The sequence below is a fragment of the Aquarana catesbeiana genome, linkage group LG04 (genome assembly GCF_042186555.1).
Source record: "Aquarana catesbeiana isolate 2022-GZ linkage group LG04, ASM4218655v1, whole genome shotgun sequence".
Taxonomy (NCBI): domain Eukaryota; kingdom Metazoa; phylum Chordata; class Amphibia; order Anura; family Ranidae; genus Aquarana; species Aquarana catesbeiana.
In genome coordinates this window covers 385,195,396-385,216,719 of record NC_133327.1, presented here as the reverse complement: position 1 = coordinate 385,216,719, position 21,324 = coordinate 385,195,396, and the positions used below count along the sequence as shown (strand labels likewise).

The 21,324-nt window shown below is 41.3% G+C and overlaps 1 protein-coding gene across 3 annotated transcripts in view; it reads left to right on the top strand.

The window, feature by feature from the left end:
• The window catches only part of CEP85L (centrosomal protein 85 like), a 212,905-nt gene that overhangs the window by 56,159 nt on the left and 135,422 nt on the right, over positions 1–21,324 (top strand). For all 3 annotated transcript variants that reach the window (XM_073627156.1, XM_073627157.1, XM_073627158.1), the window contains one exon: positions 18,212–18,972. In XM_073627156.1, coding sequence (XP_073483257.1) covers positions 18,212–18,972 — 761 coding nt within the window. The remainder of the gene's footprint in view (positions 1–18,211; positions 18,973–21,324) is intronic.

Sequence of the window (21,324 nt, the reverse complement as noted above, 5' to 3'; positions counted from 1 at the left end):
GAAAGCTAACTTTGAACAACACCATAGCTTTGCTCTGCATTGCTTCAGTTCTAGGTCTGTGAATTTTAACAAGCTGTATTTTCAGAAAAAGTTCAAATATGGCAGGCTCTGTATTTCACTCGTAACAAATTTCTGCATGGTCCAGTTGTTGTCTTAGGGCCCAGGGCAGAGCTTACAGAACCCATAGGCATGACATGACAGTCAAACTCTCCTGTCCAAGGGGAGCCTCCTAACTTCCCCAAGCATTAGCCTGGCGTAAAACCTGTAATAAACCTCCCTGTTCCTAAATGAGGTAAGTGGTACCCTCAGTGTCTAATGGCACCGATCATATCTTCCCATCCACTTTCTACCTCTATAGATATGAATAGGAACCACTGACCCATGGCTGTTCATGAGGCTACCAGCTGATGCTTTTGAGGGATCTGTGCATGTCCAGCGTTAGATGTTGGGCATTAGTCTGGCAAAAAACCTGCTCCAATCTTCCTTGTTCCTAAATAAGGTAAGTAGTACCCCCAGTGTCTCATGGCACCGTTCATCTCTTCCCACCCACCCCTACCCGAATTTCACATACAAAGTGAGGCATCATACAATTTAACTACCTATAAAGTGAAATACAAAATAAGTTGCACCAAATAAACGTAATATAAATGTGGATGAATAATGAAGTCCAACACATAATTTAAAAAAAAATGTGAGAAATCAAATAAATTAATAAGTCCAGCTCCTTGAAACATATGCTGAATAAAGTGCCGGGTGCCGTGATCTCCAAATGGTATCCTTCACCAGGTGAATCACCAACATAAAGTAAGGCTGTACTCTTACCCCACACGGTGGTCCCTCTGTTATGGAAGGTCAAACAAGCATGGGAAATTGTCAGCTCCTGGCGTCAAGGGGAAACGGTGGTATAAGGAATATGCCTCTCTCCAACAGCTCCTCCACTGACTGGATCAAAACCTCATGTCCGCCAAACAAATTCCCAAATTAAAATAAAAAGGGGGGGCTTCCACTAGTGTAAAAAAACCTATTGATAAGGTGTTTTATTCAGACATTGTGCACAACATAGGATACACGGTGCATCAAAGCATAAAAAACTGCAGCTGAAAGTTTAAAACCTCACGGAGGCTAGATAGCGTCTCGTTGCCCGACCAGTTTCGTCATTACAAGGACTTCTTCCAGGGCATAGACTGCTATCTGTCACCGCTATAAGTACAAATACGCTGCCGACCAAAACTCGCTTTCTAACTGATCTGTGCATGTCCAGTGTCAGATATTGGGCAGAGGTAATAAAGTATCTGTCACCTCTGCATGTCTGCCAACATCTAACGCTGGATGTGCATTCATTGAATTTTCTTGTGTAGTTGAATTCATTCCACCACCTGGAGCTAGATGGAACATTCTCAGCTGAAGAGTGCCTGAATATAAGCAGATGCAGGCACAATTTGGATATTCTGACAGCCATAGGTGTTGGCTGTCAGAATAAAATAACAGGCATTGCATATTAGGCCATCCATGCTGTTTAGCGTGGATGTGGAAATTTAGGTGAGGAACAGAAATCTTACCGTGTTCCTGTCAGGGTGGATTTGATTTAAATCGGGTCGATTTAAATCACTAGTAAAAAGGCTTGATTTAAATCATAGTTTTTAAAGAGCAACTGTCATCTCTGTCCCGCAGCGGCTCCTCCTCTGACCCGCTGTTGGCTCGCCGACTGTCCTATTCACTTTAATGGGACGGCTAGTGATGTGGTAGTGACACAACAAGGTGAGGGACATGGCGGCAGTAGGTGAGTGGATGCCCGCTAACAGGCGCTGCCATGATGGATCTGAAATGACAGGTACTCTTTAAATGTAAGGACTTATTCTTGCTGGTAGTTAAAATCTTTAATACTTAAAAACAAAATGAAGGTTTCCTATTTAGAATAATAAGCTGTCAGGTTAGTAAAACAGCGATATCAGAACCGATTCAATCATACAGTTTGTAGTGTACATAGATTTGCAAAACAATGGGATAAAGGAATATTCCTGAACTTTGGTTTATCTCATGGTTACTGTGACATTGTGTGAATGCATCAATGCAGTGCAGGTGATCTCCACTTGCAGAGCTTGGATTCATTTGTATGAGTTTACCAAAAATGTAAATATTGCAGAATATACAGCCTCATGCTGCATAACTAAGCTCCATTTTATGCTGAATAAACTAAATTATTAATGTATCTTAAATAGAAAACTATCTTTTAGATAGATTTTTACTCCAAAGGCATTTGATTTAAAAATAAAAAAAAAAAGATTTAAATTAAAAAAAAAAAAAAAAAATCCTGTTTGTTTTTTTTTTTGTTTTTTTTATCGATTTATATCCACCCTGGTTCCTATGATATCCAGAACATGAGTAAGGTTAATTAAAGCAGTGTAAGGAGCATTGATGTTTAATACCTACAGTATATAAATTGGATTTCAGCACTCAAAAATATGATTTCCTATAAGCTGCCAAAGGGTTATTGCAGTTTGCATATAACCTTTTTGTCTTGGTAAAGTGGTGTTATTTTTGTTTAAGTTTTTCCTAATTGGTTTTCCTGATAGTGAAATGTGTGCATTGTATTAACAAACAGGCACGTCTGTGAAACGTCACTTTATTTTGGAGGTATGTGTGAGTCACTGGCTTGTGTTGGCAGGAGTGTGCTCTTTTCACAAATCCAAGATAAGGAATTGTGTTATGAATTGCGCTTTTATGAATGCACAGTTGTGTTCTGGTTCATGCCTCAAATCTGCCAGTGGGAGTCAGGGCCTGCTGTGGAAGGAAGACATTGGAGCTGCTCTTGTTTTACGATCCACTAGTAGTGATACTAGTATTAGACTAGTCTTTCAGATCTTGGGCAGGCCATGGTCCTGTATGGGCCCTTGTTATAAACAAGAAGCTATGGAAGAAAGCATGGTTCACTGGGTATTTATAGTATAAATAGTTTTGTGGCACATATTCTTTTTAATTCTTTGTGCATACTCAAGTGTCACCGAGATCTCAGTTATGTCATTTTTTTGAATTAATATTATCAGTATACAGCATTTATATAGCGTCAACAGTTTGCGTAGGGCTTTACAGTCTTAATATTACGTCTTCCATGGTAATACAAATATAGATCAGAAAGACTGACTATTTTTTTTTTTTTTTTTTCTACGAACACCTAGGCTTAATGTACACTAAAAAGGCAAATACAGATAAAAACCAAAGTATAACATGACATGCTTGTAATGGTGGATTTCTGAGCATTCAGTAGCTCTATCTTCATTATAATAAAATGCCTGGAGCATTACCAAGCCCTTGCAATGCAGTATCCATCCACTTGTACAATACCTTCTATAAATTGCCACCACCGCCATCAACTTCTTCGCTATTTGTTCCAGTCTGGCTGTTACCTCGTTTTGGCGTTTATGCAGTCACGATCGATGTAGCTTCTTCACAAGCATGCCAGAGTTGCATCTTTTCACCACCTGGCTCCATTGCTGGCATCTTGTCAAGAGTGTATGCTGCACTGTGCACCTATTTGCTAGGAAAAAGGAAAATTATTTTGTCAGATGAGCCATGCAAAGTCTCTTCTGCCAAAAAGTTCTTCTACCTCCTAGCATTTTTTGGGTTTAGTTTTGTTTTAAGCACTTCAACAGCTTGCCTCTATCCCCTGAAGATGCTGGTTATATAGAAATGCCTTGGGCAGGGCACAATATGGGGCATCATTGCGCATGCCAGTGCAAGACCCGACGATGTATCTATAATGTCATGCCATTTGCATCTGAGTGTTTTGTAAGTGCTTTTTTTCATTTATTAAAGTGCGGTTTTAAAAAAATACTACACAATGGCACCTTCTTCTTTTCTATAATAAGTTTTATTGAGTGCATTCATCCAGAGTTTTGGAATCCGGATCTGTATGACCAAACTGAGTGGTGCTGCCAGGTCAGCAAGGCGCTTTATGATCTCTTTGTGGGACTCACAGTATGTTTTTGGTAAAGAGCCTACTTTACTGTTTGTGTGGAGTGGTCTGGTGGCACCCTTTCCTCCTCGTGTCACTACTGTATACGTTCATCTCACCCAAGGAGCTGATCACTTTTTATTTGGGACCTTTCTCTTATTTATTTGGACCATATTCCATTTATTTTATCTTATTTGGTTTACACTACCGATTATCTGGTTATTGATATATATATATATATATATATATATATATATATATATATATATATATATATATATATGAGCAGTGCACCCATATATGTTTTATATTATCGTTTGCACATTCTGTACCACAATTGTGTTTTAGGTGCAGCAGTCTTGATTCTGACACTCAGCGCAGGATTTTTTCTGTTTTTTTTATTTTCACTTCAGCAGCTCACCTACCCTATCTGGTGCTGAAGTGGTCAACATCAAAAGGTAATCAGGACCTGCTCCAAAATGAAACATTTGCCAGTAGTGAAAACCTCTGATCCATACAGGAGCATGTTGCTGTTTAGTCCTTTATGTATACCTGATAACTTTAAAGATTTTGCTCAGTCACAGCTCCCATGCTAACAAGCAGAGTTTAATTATGCATTACATAAAATATGAAACATCTAAAGCCCTGGAGCCCAGGGAGCTTTGGAGTTCATACAGATTCTGAATTTCTTTCCAGTAATGAAATAACATGTGCTTCTATATTGAACGCAAGGATTAACATTTTTTTTTTTAAGCCTTGAGCTGCAAGCAAATGCAATCTCAGCTGAGATTGTTAGTCTTTACTACTACTACTGTAGAGCATTGTTATGAGGTTAATGTCTTAGAGATTGGTGAGTAGAGGTCATGAAGAAAAGCTCCTCAACAACTCGTGCCTTAGTGATTAGCATCGTTCCCCGTCACGTTCATGTTGAAAGATAATAGTGGATAGCTTTCACTTTATGGCTACATTGGAGAATTCTGCAGATGTAGCTTCTACAAGGGTAGTAAGAAAGCTTTGGCATGAGAGGTCAGACAAGAATCCATGTGGTGAATCCATGTTAGCCCAAAGCATGAATTTTTAAGCAGTACAAAGTGCTGTGACGCATAGAAGCCATTCATATTTAACTTTAGGGCTTCAGTGAACTTGGGCTTTTGAGATCAGTTAGGCTACATTCAGACAGCCAGGGGCACATTTGCTGTGTTCAGAGAAGGCTAAACGCTGCTTGTAGACTCAGCAAACATTCTGTGTTATGGCCGTTTACAAATTGGGCAATTGACTTCAGCCAGTTTGTGTGCAGCCTGAATGCCCTACACCAGGGATATGCAATTAGCGGACCTCCAGCTGTTGCAAAACTACAAGTCCCATCATGCCTCTGGGTGTCTTGCTTGTGGCTGTCAGAGTCTTGCTATGCCTCATGGGAATTGTAGTTCTGCAACAGCTGGAGGTCCGCTAATTGCATATCCCTGCCCTACACCAACCCTGGATGCACACTGTCTGCATTCAGGGTCAGTCAAGTTCTGTTCACAGGTTTCCTCTCTGAGGAGCCGTTACATGAATAGAGGCAGCAACGGGCATTGAGTACAAATCTGACAGCTGCTGCTGTTCGCACACACAGTGATTGCAGGCAGCACTTACAACTGCTGGCCTGCGTGGCCGAGTGACTGAAGCCTTCAAGTGTTACTAAACCCAGGACCCTTCATTCACTATATCTGGTCCCCCACAGTACACAGAACATGTAAATGCAATAGTTTTAGTAAATATATACCTCTAAATACCTTTTTTTAATCAGCAGTTAGAGCAGTCTTGTGACTATCAGTTTCTGGTTAAAGCTTGTGGGAGGAGTTTTTTTTATTCTGCTCTGGTTGTCCTGTAAGCTGCAGGACCCCTGACCCTCTGTCTGAAAAGTGCTGATTGGCTCTGTGCTGATCACATGCAACATCTCAAGAGATTAAAAAGCTTGTCCCCTAGCCTCTGTTCTATCAGGAGATGGATTGGGGATGGTGGAAGAAGGGGAGGAACAGAGAAGACAGGATTAAACTACCTTTTTACACAATATATAGAATTAACCCTTTAGGTTGCACAGTGAGTATAACAAGCATGCTTTACTGCAATACAGACTGATTTTACTGTTTAGTAACAGTAGGAAACACAACAGTACACCTCCTGCGCATGAATGTGGTAGTCTGGCAAAGAATCTTCAGTTTCCAGGCTGGAGAAGCAAACGCACCACAGCTTGCAACCTTTTCGGGACTGGGGAGGATCTCAACAAAATACTGGAAAAAACAAAGGAGAGGGGGCACACCACCTTAGTGCATTATCCTAATAACCATTTATTAATACAAATAAACAAGTAACTACTTACAAACAGAGAAGCAAACAAAGCTTATCAAAATAGTAAAGTTTTTTGAGCCACTCCGTATGCTCCTGAAGCTTGGGAGGACATCTCCTGGATCCAACTGGCTTACATGTTTTGAGGATAGGCCCTCTTCCTCAGAGCCATAACTTCCAAGGAAGAGGGTCTACCCTCAAAACAAATAAGCCAGTTGGATCCAGGAGATGTCCTCCCAAGCTTCAGGAGCATACGGAGTGGCTCAAAAAACTTTACTATTTTGATAAGCTTTGTTTGCTTCTATATTTTGTAAGTAGTTAGTTGCTTATTTGTATTAGTAAATGGTTATTGAGATAATATGCTAGGCTGGTGCGCCCTTTCATCTTAAGGGAAACCTGTACCAAGAGAAATGGGTAGGTTGCCGATGGTTTTGATGATGCTAGATGCATACATCTCTCTCCTCCTTCAGTACTTGAGTTACCAGCCTAGGACAAGTATGGATAAGGACTTCTGACTTTCCTGATCTGTATACTTGTTTGAGTGACAGTACTAAAGCCTAGGGATTGACATAACAGCTAGGTAGCCTTCTCAGAAAGAGGTGAGCAGGGGTCGCCCCTGTGTTTATCTTCAAAAGGCTTTTCTTCTGAAGGTGTGTTTTTTTTTTTTTTTTACTGGTAAGGTTAAACTCCCAGGTGAAGGGTTATTGCATATGCATGAATGTGAAGGGGCACCCAAGTTCAGTTTGTATTTTGCTCCATAAAAGTCATTGTGAATACATGGTAAACGCACAGCAAATGCACACATATGAAAAAGTGGATTATAATGTGCTTGTTCCCTGTTCAACAATCATAGCTGTCTAGGAATGTGTTTGTGTGGTACAGTCCAGGCCTTCTATACAGCACTGTGATTGGCTGGCATGCACAATTTCCCAGACTCGGGGAGCGCAGCTGTTGTACAGCGGCGTCTGATGCCCACATTTGTCAGTCCTGAAATCCACAATGTTGTCTGTTCATTGTTCTGTGACTTGTATCAATCTGGTATACTTCCTTTAACCCCTTTGTGGGCCACATTTAGACAGCTGCAGTAGCATACCTTTCAACCCAAAAAAAACCCTGCAAAAACCATTTGTATGATATAATGCAGAATTGTGATGTATGCTGGCCGAGTCTTTAAACCTTTTATCCATTTGCTGTGTTACTTAGTAATAAAACCATGGGAGTATTTGCTGCTTCCTGTTTTTAGGGCTTTTGTATGACTGTGACCTAAATCATGAGATCTGGGTTACCGTTTGCAACGTGCTTCCCACAGTTAGTTCCGTTGATTTTAGGTGTTAGAATAAGTCTTTTTAAAATGTTGGTATGATGGTATATGTTAGCAAATCATGGCGGAAATACAGACGGTAGCCTTTCAGCACCATAATCCTATCTGTTTCCAGCCATCTGTTCACCCAGGCAGTGGTAGCTGATACATGCCATCTTGTCTTTGGTCATGGTGATGTGCTCTGCCAGGCTGCCAGGGATGCAAATAACATGAAAGCTGGTGTACATGTTGTAACGGTCCCCCTTCACAGTCCAAAGAAGGTTAGTCATATAAAAGGTTTGATATTTAAATTGAATATATACAATTTACAGTAGTGCAGCAAGTTTATTTTAGTAACAATAAAAGATGTATGATGGCAACATTAGTAGTATTAATAAACATATTATTTTAATTGATGCAGCTCTGTATTTTTTGATACATCACTAGCATAAAATGCTAAATTTGCTTTGGTATCAACCTCGCAATCTCCTGTACAGCAGAGCTCATACTGGGAGAAGCCGTGCAGTGAACCAGCTAGTTATGCTGCAGTGTTCTTATGCTAACAAAGGAACATGCCGATAGGAGCATAGAATTGAGTTCCTCAGTCTGTTGATACTTCTCCTTTAACTATCCATTCACAGAAAGTGGGAGGGACAACTTACTCACGATACCATGTAAAAACTTAAAGTACCGCTCAGGGTAGATTTGATTTAAATCCCGATTTTAAAACATGATTTAAATCACTAGTAAACTAGCTTGATTTAAATCATAATTTTTAAAGAGCAACTGTCATCTCTGTCCCACAGCAGCTCCTCCTCTGACCCGCTGTTGATTCACTGACAGTCCCATTCACTTTAATGGGATGGCTGCTGACGTGGCAGTGACACAACAAGGTGAGGGACATGGCGGCAGCAGGTGAGTGGATGCCCGCTAACGGGCGCTGCCATAATGGATCTGAAATGACAGGTGCTCTTTAAATGTAAGGACTTATTCTTGCTGGTAGTTAGAATCTTTAATATTTGCAAACAAAATGAAGGTTTCCTATTTAGAATAATAAGCTGTCAGTTTAGTAAAATGGCGATATCAGAACCGACTCAATCATACAGTTTTTAGTGTACATAGATTTGCAAAACAATGGGATAAAGGAATATTCCTGAACTTTGTTTTATCTCATGGTTACTGTGAAATTGTGTGAATGCATTTAATGCAGTGCAGGTTATCTCAGCTTGCGGAGCTTTGGTTTCATTGAATGAGTTTATTAAAAATGTAAATATTGCAGAATATACAGCCTCATGCTACATAACTAAACTCCATTTCATGCTGAATAAACAAAATTATTAATGTATCTTAAATAGAAAACTATCTTTAGATTTTCCTTAGATTTTTACTCCAAAAGCATTTTATAAAAATAAATGTGATTAAAAAAATCTATTCAAATCAAAAAAAATCAGATTTTTATTTTATTTATTTTTTTTTTAAATGGATTTATATCCACCCTGGTACCGCTTGAGTTGTTCTAATATTTAACAGGTCTAGTGTCTCACGGTGGTGTATGGGTGCAGGCTGTCAGATCCTTAATACAAAAGCAATGAAACCTAAAGGAACAGAGAGGGACGCCGCACACTGCCAGCTCATCAGGTAAAGAGAGATGTAAAGGGCCTCAGCCGTAGACTCCTCCTAAGCCATTCCTTTGATGCATTTGGCCCCTCCCACCAGGGTTTAAAATCTACGATTAAGCCCCCAGTGGGTGGTCAGAGGCGTGGCTTAGGCCATTTACATCTCTCTTTACCTGAGGAGCTGGCGGTGTGTGCGGCGTCCCTCTGTTCCTATAAGGGACAAAAGCATGCATAGACTATAATATGTTATATTTAATTACACTAGAGAAAAAAATGAGGTCTTCCCCTGTGGCAGACAGGGTTGCGCTATGTGGCAGAGCTTTGTAAATCTCACCATTGGATGGACAGAATTACAAATCCTTTGGAAGGTAAACTGGCTCCCTTTATATTTATTTAATTTGTGTATTTACCTGTGTGCTTGGATTTCAGCTTTAAACAATCTTACAATTTTTAGAGGAAGGCATTATCCATGAAGACGTTGGTTTATTCCTAAGATGCCTATTAAACTACATTAAACTATTTTACATATTGGTAACAAGCTGTAAAGGAGCTTTAAAACAAGCTCTCAGTTCTCTATCTAGCTGCCTCTATTGTAATGTGGAGTTATTCATTCTCAGAACATAAAAGGTGAAGTATAGGAACTCACCCAAGCTCTACCACAGTAAAAGGATGATGGGCTGTGTGTCGGTGCTCTGGCTATCCTGTCCAACATGAATCTATAGAAATCAAAAGCCAGCACACGATCTCTCCTCCTTTTTATAACATTTTATTATGCACTGAAGCATTTACAACATCTTTGAAAAGCGAACGTGTTTCGTCTTAAGCCTTCCTCATGAGGAAGGCTTAGGCCGAAACGCACTAGCTTTTCAAAGATGCTATAACTGCTTCAGTGCAAAATAAAATTTCATAATCGTGTGCCGGATCATAACAATGACTCTGAAGTCTGGTTTTCAACCAGTTTCTAAAAGCTTAGGTCTACTTCACACGGAAGGTAGTAAATATAAAGCAAAGTAAAAATGAGCAGTTGATCCATGCTCTCAACTGCCCACCTAAAGCCTAAGAAGGCAGCTAGAGTGGTTGGTACACATGCCACAGCCTGGCAAATGTAACTTCCTGTCAAATACGCCCATTGATGTCCATGGCATTGCATTGCAACTACAAGAGAACTGACTGGGTGGTATTTCACTGCAAAATCCCCCCATTCAGCTTATAAAAATAAATAAATAAAAGCATTGAGAAGGCAGAATCACCTTCGCCCTCTGAAAAGCAATCCATGGCAGAGGGGTCTGTGAGACTGTACAGGTGTAAATGACATTAAAAACACTTGCTGTGTGTGTACATTAGAAGGTTGCCAGCCTGCCAGGATCTGCCTGTGTTCCAAACTTTGAAAATGGATTTTTCCACAAGGCTTCTGATATAGAAGTGAATTAGAGGTTGTCAGGGGACAGGTTCACTTTAAAGGACAGCTGTACACCATGAACATGTACAGTAGGTACTTATAATCTTCTATATATTCATCAGTATCCAATACGGAATAAATTAGAATGCTTACCCGTTTAGATAGTGGGCTTGGGTCAGTAGCTGCCAGCTAAATTCATTTAATTCTTTTCTTATATAGGAAAATACAGATGGAATTTTACTGGCTATGTTTAGGCAGGTCATATTTCATTATATTATTTAGTGCTGACATATTCAATAGCATTTTACAAAGAACTTTCACATCACTCTCTGTCCTCAAAGGAGCTTATAATCTAATGTTCCTATCATAGTGGTACACATGTGTGCATTGAACAGGGCCAAGAAACCTACCAAGTACAAACGCCGTGTTCTAAGCCTTTGTGCTATTTTAACATGTGCAAGGTCAGATATTTTGTAAGACACACATTCACGTATTGATCATTTCAATGTTGTACCTAACAGACATTTTAATTAGGTGAACGTGTGCTTTTATTGATAGCTGAGGAAAAGCTTTTAAATCTTTACACCTGCTATACCTTTTTTGGCCTATTCATCTACCTGGCTTCCATGATTTATCTCTCCTAATCTGAAGCTGTGGTATATATTCCAGTATTCCTCAAGTGGGGTGCCATCTGGATTCCCCCAGGGTGCCCCTAGCACAGGACCCAGTTTGCCTTATTCAGCCTCATTTTCCCATGAGGTGTGCCATAACAATCACTGACACTCTAGGGCTAGGATACATGGTGTCATTTGTTGAGGTGGTGATGGTGGCCAACTTACCCACACAATGGCAGGGGTGGCCCCAGCAATCAGCATCCTCCAAACCACCTCCACCTCCCTCCTCTGTTGTGTTTCTGGAGCCAAAAAGTAGGGCTCTGACATGGAGGAGGGGGCTCTGTCATGGGGAACCTGATGTGATTTGGGGGACTAATGTAAAGGGGGGGCTCTGATGTCAATGGTGCTTTCATGTATTAGAGGGAGACCTCTGATGTGGTTGGGTGCTGTCCTGTATAGGTGGGGGGGGGGCTCTGATGTGTCAGGGGACTATGATGTGATTAGGTGCTGTCATGTACAGAGGGGCCTCTGATGTGATTGGGTGCTCTCATGTATAGAAGGGGCTTTGATATGATTGGGTGCTCTCATGTATAGAAGGGGCTTTGATATGATTGGGTGCTCTCACATATATGGTGGCTCTGATGTGATTGGTTGCTTTTATGTATAGGGGGACTCTGTGATTGGGTGCTCTCATGTATGGGGGCAGGGGGACTCTGATGTGGTTGGGTGCTTTCATGTATAGGACAACCTCTGATGTATGGGGAGACTCTGATGTGATTAGGCCTTCTCATGTATAGGGGGGGCTCTGATGTGATTGAATGAATGCTTTCATGTATTGGGGGACTATAATGTGATTGGGTGCTCTTATGTGTTGGGGGGCTCTAATGTGATTGGGTGCTTTCATGTATAGGGGGGACTATGTGATTGGGCGCTCTTATGTATAGGGGTACTCTGTGATTGGGTGCTTTCATGTATAAGGGGGCTCTGATGTGATTGGGTGCTTTCATGTATAGGGGGGCTCTGATGTGATTGGCTGCTCATGTATTGGAGGGCCTGATTGGGGGACTTTGGGTGTGAAAGAGGGGTCTTTGATGTAAAGGGGGTGGGCTTTTAAAGGGTGCAACAACTGCAAAAAGATGGAGAAATGCTGCTCTATTCTATCATAGCAATGGGTAGGATTGCCACATAGTGTTGCTCAGTGAAACTATCTGAAATAAGAGCGTCAGTATGACACTATAACCTATATCAGTTCAAACTGCCGTTGCTGATCTCCTGAAAGTTCCTGGCATTAATACTTTATCCTTTGTGAATAAGACTACATAATAGAACAACACATTCCATAGAGTACAGAAGTCACCTTTTTCCGGCCCTATCATATTTCACTCTCTATTCCTTAAGTACATCTGTACTCGAACTTTAGTTTTATGTTCTCATGTTGAAAAATGAGATCCTTTTGTGTAATGCTACTTCCAGATGATCATATGTGCCTACTATGCAATGACACCCTACAATTGGTTTTTCTGCTGACCTTGGTCCGTAGTCATTTACCTATATGATTCTCCTGGGGTCTGCTGGATTATTGTTGTCTCTTATTGCATTTGTGCTGCTCTTATGACATTGTATTAGATCCTTATACAAAATAAACAAATAATAAAAAACGTACAGAAATCATTACTTCACAATGACTCCTAGGCAACTGGCATTTGCAAAAGAAGTGGAATCCTATAATCAGCAGAACCCAGAGCTTGGTAACCAATGTAATGGTGGTTTGTGTTCATTTGTCCTTTAATTGTTGACTTGTTTTCTTGTTTACTCATATGGAGGAGAAAGTTTGATATACAGTGCATCCGGAAAGTATTTCTAGCGCTTTACCTTTTCCACATTTTATTATGTTACAGCATGTTCCAAAATGGAATAAATTCATTATTTTCCTGCATGCTTAGGGCCATTGTCCTTTTGGAAGATGAACCTTCACCCCAGTCTGAGGTCAAGAGCGCTCTGGAGCAGGTTTTTACCAAGGATGTCTCTGTACATTGCTGCATTCATCTTTCCCTCGATCCCGACTAGTCTCCCAGTTCCTGCCACTGAAAAACATCCCCACAGCATTATGCTACCACCACCATGCTTCACTGTAGGAATGGTATTGACCAGGTGATGAGTGGTGCCTGGTTTCCTCCAGGCATGACCATTGCTATTCAGGTCAAAGAGTTGAATCTTTGTTTCATCAGACCAGAGATTTTTGTTTCTCATGGTCTGAGAGTCCTTCAGGTGCCTTTTTGGCAAACTCCAGGCGGGCTGTCATTTGCCTTTTTAACGAGGAGTGGCTTCTGTCTGGCCACTCTACCATACAGGCCTGATTGGTGGAGTACTGCAGTGATGGTTGTTCTCTTCTCTCTCCACAGAGAAATGCTGGAGCTCTGTCAAGGAGGACCATCGGGTTCTTGGTCACCTCCCTGACTAAGGCCCTTCTCCCTCGATCACTAGGTTTGGCCAAGCGGCCTGCTTTTTGGAACCTTTATTGCTGCAGACATTTTTCTGCACCCTTCCCCAGATCTGTGCCTTGATACAATCTTGTCTCGGAGGTCTACAAACAATTCCTTGGACTTCATGGCTTGGTTTGTGCTTTGACATGCACTGTTAACTGTGGGATCTTTATATAGACGTGTGTGCCTTTCCAAATCATGTCCAATCAACTGAATTTACCACAGGTGGACTCCAATCATGTTTTAGAAACCTCTCAAGAATGATCAGTGGAAACAGGATGCACCTGAGCTCAATTTTGAGTGTCATGGCAAAGGCTGTGAATACTTATGTACAGTACATGTGATATTTTTTTCTTTTTATAGTTTTGCAAAGATTTCAAACAAATGTCTTTTATGTTGTCATTATGTGGTATTGTTCGTAGAATTTTGAGGAAAATACATTTAGTCCACTTTGGAATAAGGCTGTAACATAACAAAATGTGGAAAAAGTGAAGTGCTGTGAATACTTTCCGAATGCACTGTAATGGCTTGCGTTTGCGGGTTTCACCTGGCTGGAGAGTTTACTTGACCTCTGGTAGACCATCAGAATGTATGTTGGATAAATAGTGATAATTTCCTTCTCTATGGAATATCCTAGCTTCTATTGCAGTGTGTGTGAGGCACAATAATATCTTTGTTAATAGATGAATAAATCTAATGTTACCCAATAGCACATTCTGGATCATCCCACACAAGTGCTTGTTAAATCCCTGTATTGTCAACATGATAAACTAACCATATTGTTTTTTTAAGGGATATTATTTCTGGGTGTCATGGGATATTTTCTGAACAATATTTGATAAAAAGAAAAAAGTAAACAAGCATAAAATATTATGCAAGTGTGCAGAAAGAAGAAGGTATGGTTTGTACATCTTGCGTCTCGTACGTCTATTATCTGATCTCTATTGCAGAAAGCAATGCTGCTGCTCAGTTTTCACATATAAATCTCCAGTGTTTTTTTTTTTTTTTTTTTTTTTTATAATGCAAGCGCCTACCTGACTTGTAAGGCCCCTTTCACACTATCGGACCATTCAGGTCCGCCTGTCAGTTTTGTCTGTGGACCTGAAGGGGCGCTCCATGTTAGTCTATGGAGCGATGGATGTCACTGCTGACATCTGACCCGGTCCGATCCGCTAAAATCGGATGGATGGCCCTATGTTTGCATCCGTCCCTAGCGGATTGGATGAGATCTGATGAAAACGGACATGCTGTCCGTTTTCTTCCGATCTCTCCATAGTAACCAGCGGCGCTCGACAAGCCCAACAGTGAGTAGAGATGGACCTGTCTTCTGCCTGCTCAGCGATGATCAACAGAGAGATCTCCCGCTGAGCTGGCGGACTCCGTGGCAGCGTATCCGCCTCGTGGGAATGAAGCCTTAAGAAATTGAAACAATAGTTTAGGTAGGCTCTTAGGCCCCTTTCACACAAGCGGTCTGATTGGGCCTGTCTGTGTGTTTTTCAAACCCGATTGGACCCTCCATTCTCTATCAAGCGGCGGATATAAACAAACTTGTGTTCATTTACACCTGCCTACCTCCAATCTGATTTGGGAAAAACAAATTGAAGGAGATCTGTTCCGCTATGTCTGGTTGCATCAGTTGGCAGGTTGTCAACGGGCAGCTGCTCTGTTCACATCAGACTGCCCATAGGGCAGAGCGGGCTGTGTCCTGACACGGACCAATCAGTCGCCTGCTCCGCTCAGCTCAGCAGGGGATCGGCAGACCGATCCCCTGCTGAGAAAAACAGACCTGACCCATGTGAAAGGGGCCTTTATGGTGGCCATATGTAGAATGATTTTATATATGATTGTATTGTTGATCAATTTACTGTATGGGAGAAAAATTAATTTGCAATATTTTTTGATGTGGCATACTTGATTATATTAGTCAATCTACTTTCCTACGTTTTAATTTTTCGTCCAGACTGATCAGAGAAAAATGAAAACCTTTATAGAACTTGTTACTTTTTTATCTTCAGGAAATAGTCACTTTATGCTCAGAAGGAAAGGTTAGGTGGTGCCCCCCCCCCCCCCCCCCCCGGTTGGGCTGCATGTAGCAGTAGATGAGCTGCTTAGCTTGGTGTAATCCTATCAGCACACTTCTGAATTGAGTGATCCGACACTTCTTATGACCCCAGGATCATCTGCCCTGTTCCTTTTAGCCACCAATATAAATGTGCCCAGAATGTACCACTTGGACAGAGTAAAAATAGAGCCCGATTTACTGTAAAGCTGATCTAAGACCCATTATCTCAAAGACATCAGAAAACCGGAACTAAGGCAAAACGTTTTATTTTTATAAACAACCAGCCACCAAAAAAAGTGAGGTCTGGAAGCCACATTTTAGGGCCTTGTGCACACAGGGCGTTAGATTTTCTACCCTGAGTGCATTTTACTCCTTGCAGGAAAAAGCTGGTTAAAAAACATGCATATGGGCCCCGTTCACACCAGAATGTGGTGCAGGGAACCTGTGTTCTGTGCACATTTCCTGCATTGTGTTCAAGACGCACTGCAATTGCAATCTGCAGTAGGTGTGAATATTACGTTAATGACACCCCAATTGTAGGTCTAAAATGCAGCACATTTGCCCATGCAGGATCGCATGATTCAGAAGTACAATGCGATCCTGTTGAAGTGACTTTCCAAAAGTAGTGCATGCACAACTTTTGGTGTGGTGCAGTTTCAGCCCATTAAAAATGAAAGGGCTGAAATCACATCACAGAACTGCATGTGAATCGCACAGGAATGCACAGCGCATTCTGTGCGATTCCAATTGTGAACCGGCCCTTAAGCTGCATATTGCACACACATTTAGGCACATTTTAGATGCATCAACATTTAACCATTAATGGAATCCGTTGACCAGAATAATTTATTCTGGCCACTGGAAAAAAAATGCTCAAGTGCTAAATGTGTGAAGCCTTTTTCTTCTTTTGAAGAGGAGCTCCAGTCTCCCCAAAAATGACATATAATGTAGCTGCTGACTTTTATTATAAGGACACTTATCTGCCCCTGGATCCAGTGCTGTCCTCACTCCAGTTGGTTCTTCAATCGGCTTTGGATCCAGGCGTCGGCATCTTGATTAAGGGAATTCGGCAGTGAAGCCTTGCGTCTTCACAGCTGGCTTCCAACAGCGCATGCGTGAGCTGCGCTGCGCTTTGTGATTGGTCCCACAGTCTTCTGGGACCTGTGATGGGCCCCAGAAGGCTGCGGGGAAAGGAGGGGCTACACTTCCACTCAGATAAACCACCAATTTCTACCCCAGAAGCTTTCAATGCTGCTGGCTCCGTGATGCTTCCCTAAACTTTAGTTTTCACAAGAAAGACAGTGCCGTTTTGGAGTCAGTCTATTAGCTTGGAGGTGGGAGGAGCAATGAAATGCCTTGCTATCCCAGGCTATGGGGCTGTGCGTTTCTGTTGATGCACACAGTGAAGGGAGACATACCTCTAGTGCCTGCATACAAGGGTGGTTCCTTTCACTTGCAGCATCCTACGGAGGCACTCTTGCATGCAGAGATTAGAGTTGTGTCCCTGGCACTAGCTTAAACAGGCGCACTGGCAAGGATTAAAAGATAAAGAAGCTGCATACTCAGTAAATGATTAAATCAGCTCCTGAAAATGCTTAAACTGGGGGTTAAGGGGAAACCCCGACTTACATAAAAACTTAGGTCACCGTTTGCTGACCTCTTCTTCTGAAAATACTATTTTCTTGTCTGTCATGCTGATCCTGTAGCTTCAGTATATTTTTGGCTCTGACAGAGTAGATGTTATAGATTCACTCTGATGCCACTAACCGTCTTCGGTACTCCCGAGTCACTCATTGGGAACAAGCAGCCAGACAACTAGCATTTTCAGAGGTCAGCAGTGGCAGGCACTTTAAATGTATCTCTGAGTGCATGTTTACTTGGAGCAACAAACAAAGTGTTCACCTTTTTATAGGTATACAAGACCTAGGCTGCTGTGCTGCAAGGACAAGGACAAGGAAAAGGACCAGCGCCTCAGAGTGCTTAGAAAACGGTTTGTGAGCTTAATATAAGCATGGCAATTGGGTTGAAGTGTATAATAATGGTTCTATTTTATTGTCTTTTGTGGAAGAATTTAACTTAACTCAGATTTTGATTTACGTGGTGCATGTTGCCAGTGTGTGCGCTGAATTAACCACAGTAAATAGCTTTCCACCTGTGTATTATTGCTCACAGTATCAAGTTCCAGTTCTGGCTGTGTGCATTCCATTGCACAGGAACCTCATCTGAAACTTCATTTATTATTGTAGGACGCCCTCTATTGGCATAATTCAGCACTGCATGGTTATTGCTGTCAGCAGAAGTTTCCATACACTGAAATCTTCTAAAATATTATTTATGATTAGTGCAGACAGATTTGTATTTGAACGTGCCTACAGAATTTAAAATGTGTATTATTTTTTCTTTGATTGTGTTGCTGCTGTTTGTTTAATTTCTGTAACCTTTTTTATTTTTCTATAGACCATTCAACTTCCAGCGGTACTTCCACCTTTAAGCCGGTGCACCCACTGGTCAGTCTTCCTTCTGCTCATGTCATGCCCTCTACAGCCAGGTCATCAGTGGCCAGACACAGAGAGGACCGGCTGGACACATCTTCTTGGGACACCAACTATTCTTTGTCTGCTGTAGGCAGGATCTATGGCCATTCGGATAGCCCACTCGATATGAAAGACTCGAGGCCCATGAAGAAGTGGTCATCTCTTTCTAAACTGAGCACTCCAGATGCCTTCGGTCAGGATGGCAAAGTTGAAAACGTAGGGTTGCGGCATAGCCTGGATCGTATGAGTAGAGATGGCTCTATTTCCCAGCACTCGCGAGGTTATAGGCCATCTTGTCTGCACTACAGCATGGAGGCACTGAAACTGGACGATAAAGACATTGATAAGAAGGATATGGCAGGCGTAGACCTCAAATATAAATTTGACAGCTGCAGCAGCTCAGAGTTTTCTCCATTTGCTACTCCAAGTCGGAGGCATACCTTAGACATGACCTACAGTGCCTTACCAGAAAGTAAGTCTTTTTCAGCCAGTGACAATGTTCCAAAATGTAGCCACTTGGGTTACCAGGCTGGATCCCCCCTTCAGTCTTCCTTAAGGACTCAGATGTGGCTTTCGGATCAGTTTCATGCAAATTCTCAAGACAGGAGAACTCCTGAGGAAACGTGTGGCTCGTCTTCCTGGCATCCGCTAGAACCGCTTCGTCAAGATGCTGAACACTCACAGGTACGTGTAATATGTTGGTCTATGCTGCCATCTTGTGGTTAGATTTGTGAACTACATGGGGTATGATTTCAGCAATCCATTTATTATATACACTTCACAATAGTACTTGAGAGGAGAATGTTTAAAATTGGAGTAAGCTGCAGTCAAAACAATTTCTGTTTTGTGCAAATCAATGAAAATGTGTTTTTTATATGCAAGGCTGTGTACTCTTTATATTATTCTGTTTGAAGCAAAAAGGATCTAAGGGTCCATGCATGCTGGGCCTAAAAAGAAAAAATGCAAGTTCTTTTGGCAGAAAAAAACGGTAATATAGAGCATTTCTGTACAGGCATTTAGGAGCATTTAGCGTTTTTTTTTTTTTTCCTGCCAGAAAACTGCTCTCAAACACAAACCAGAAGGTTTTTTCTTTTTTATGCCTCTAAACATCCTAATGTGCGTGGACACATAGGATGCTAAACTCCTCTAGAAGCAGCGTTTTCATGTCAGTGGGCATCAACACTAAGTATTACAGTGAATTTTTGATGTCTTTTTATGCTGGATTGTGTATTTATATTGGAGTTTAAACTCAACAGCATACCGATCAGTTCCATACCCCATCCCCCTAGACACTACAAAGCTGTACAGTACATCAGAAACATTGAGACTTCTGTCTGCTGCCAGCATATATATTACTTTAGCTGAATGAATGGAGTGTTAGAACAGAGTTAAGTCCACCTTAGTGTTGGATCACTGACATCCACAAACCGCATCTTTCATATTTAGCATATTTTTTTATGATAGGGGACTAATCGTTTGTTGTGCAGCAGCCTATTCCTGTTACATGATCTGAAATAGGTCTTTTAATAATGCTTTGCTCCTCTCTGCAAGAGTTCTCTGTGACGTATGAATTAGAAAGGTTCAAAGGCCTACATCATTTTATATACATTTAATAGACTGTTTTCCTAGGTTGTCATGTATATACAGATATTATAATGTGGGGCCAAGTTTAGGCATTTCCTCAGCCAAGCCTGCATCTTCTCTCAGTTGCATTGGTGGGAACAGAGCTTTTAAACTGGCCACACTTATTATAATTTGATTACACGCTCTCCTTTAGGCAAGCCATAGATTACTCAATTTGGGTGGAAGGAAAGAAAATCACTTGATTCCCCCATCAACACATTCAGTGTTGATGGGGAAATGCCTCCCACAGCGCTATTGTATTCTGGCAGTGGGGGCACAGGACTCCTTCACGGCCAGCAAATTATAATTACTGCTAGTGGCTATAGCTACTGGCAGTAATCATATTTAGAAAAATCCGACAGGCTGGTTGTACCCAAGTCAAAGGATGGATCGACTTTGCTACAATCAGCCTGCCCATACATTGATCGAAATTTGGCCGGTCCCTGCGGAACTGACTGAATTTTGATCTACATATGGTGGGTTTTAGATTTATAAACCATTCCACTAAATCTATTTAATAGCCACTCAGGAAGGACTATGCATTACATACTTGTTAAACCTAAAGGAGATTACAGTAAAACCTTGGATTGCAAGCATAATTTGTTCCGGAAACATGCTTGTAACCCAAAGCACTTGTATATCAAAGCGAATTTCCTCATAAGAAATAATGGAAACTCATGATTCGTTCCACAACCATTTATTCATAGGTCCTTCAGTTTATAGTCCATATAAAAAGATTATAGCAATGTAATAGGTTGTGTAACCATAAAATGTCCATCCACAAATGGCAGCCTCTACAAGGGGATTAGAAGCAAAATCCAGGAGGAGCTACAGAGAATACAAGAGAGGTGCCTCTAAGTGTAGCAATATGTTGCTAAATGTTGTACCTTCATTAAATGTAACAATATTGCTACACTTATGGCCTGTACACACGATCCGACAGATCGTACGACTTTTTTCGCCTAAGAGTCACAAATAGAAATTGAATAGGTAAATAAAGTCATGAAAAATCTCGTACGACAGAAAAAAAAAAATCGGAAGTGATGTCATGTGTTGTAATGTATTTTTGGATGACAACTGTACCGACTAAACGAAAATCGTACGATCTAGTATCGTACGAGGAAAATTTTTGTGCTTGTCCAGTCAAATAATATCGGCTGAACTGTTGTGATCAGCTCTCAAAAGTAGTGTACACACGATCCGAAAATCGTACAGTTCTTCCTCAGACGACAGTCGTGTGTACAGGCCATTAAAGGCGTCTCACTTCTCTTTTATACTCCGTTTTGACCTGGCGCTGTATATCAAGACATCGCTTGTTTATCAAGTCAAACTTTATAAAAAAATGTGCTTGCCTTGCAAAACGCTCTCAAACCAAGGTTTTGCTGTATTTTAACACATATGGTAGTAATGCTG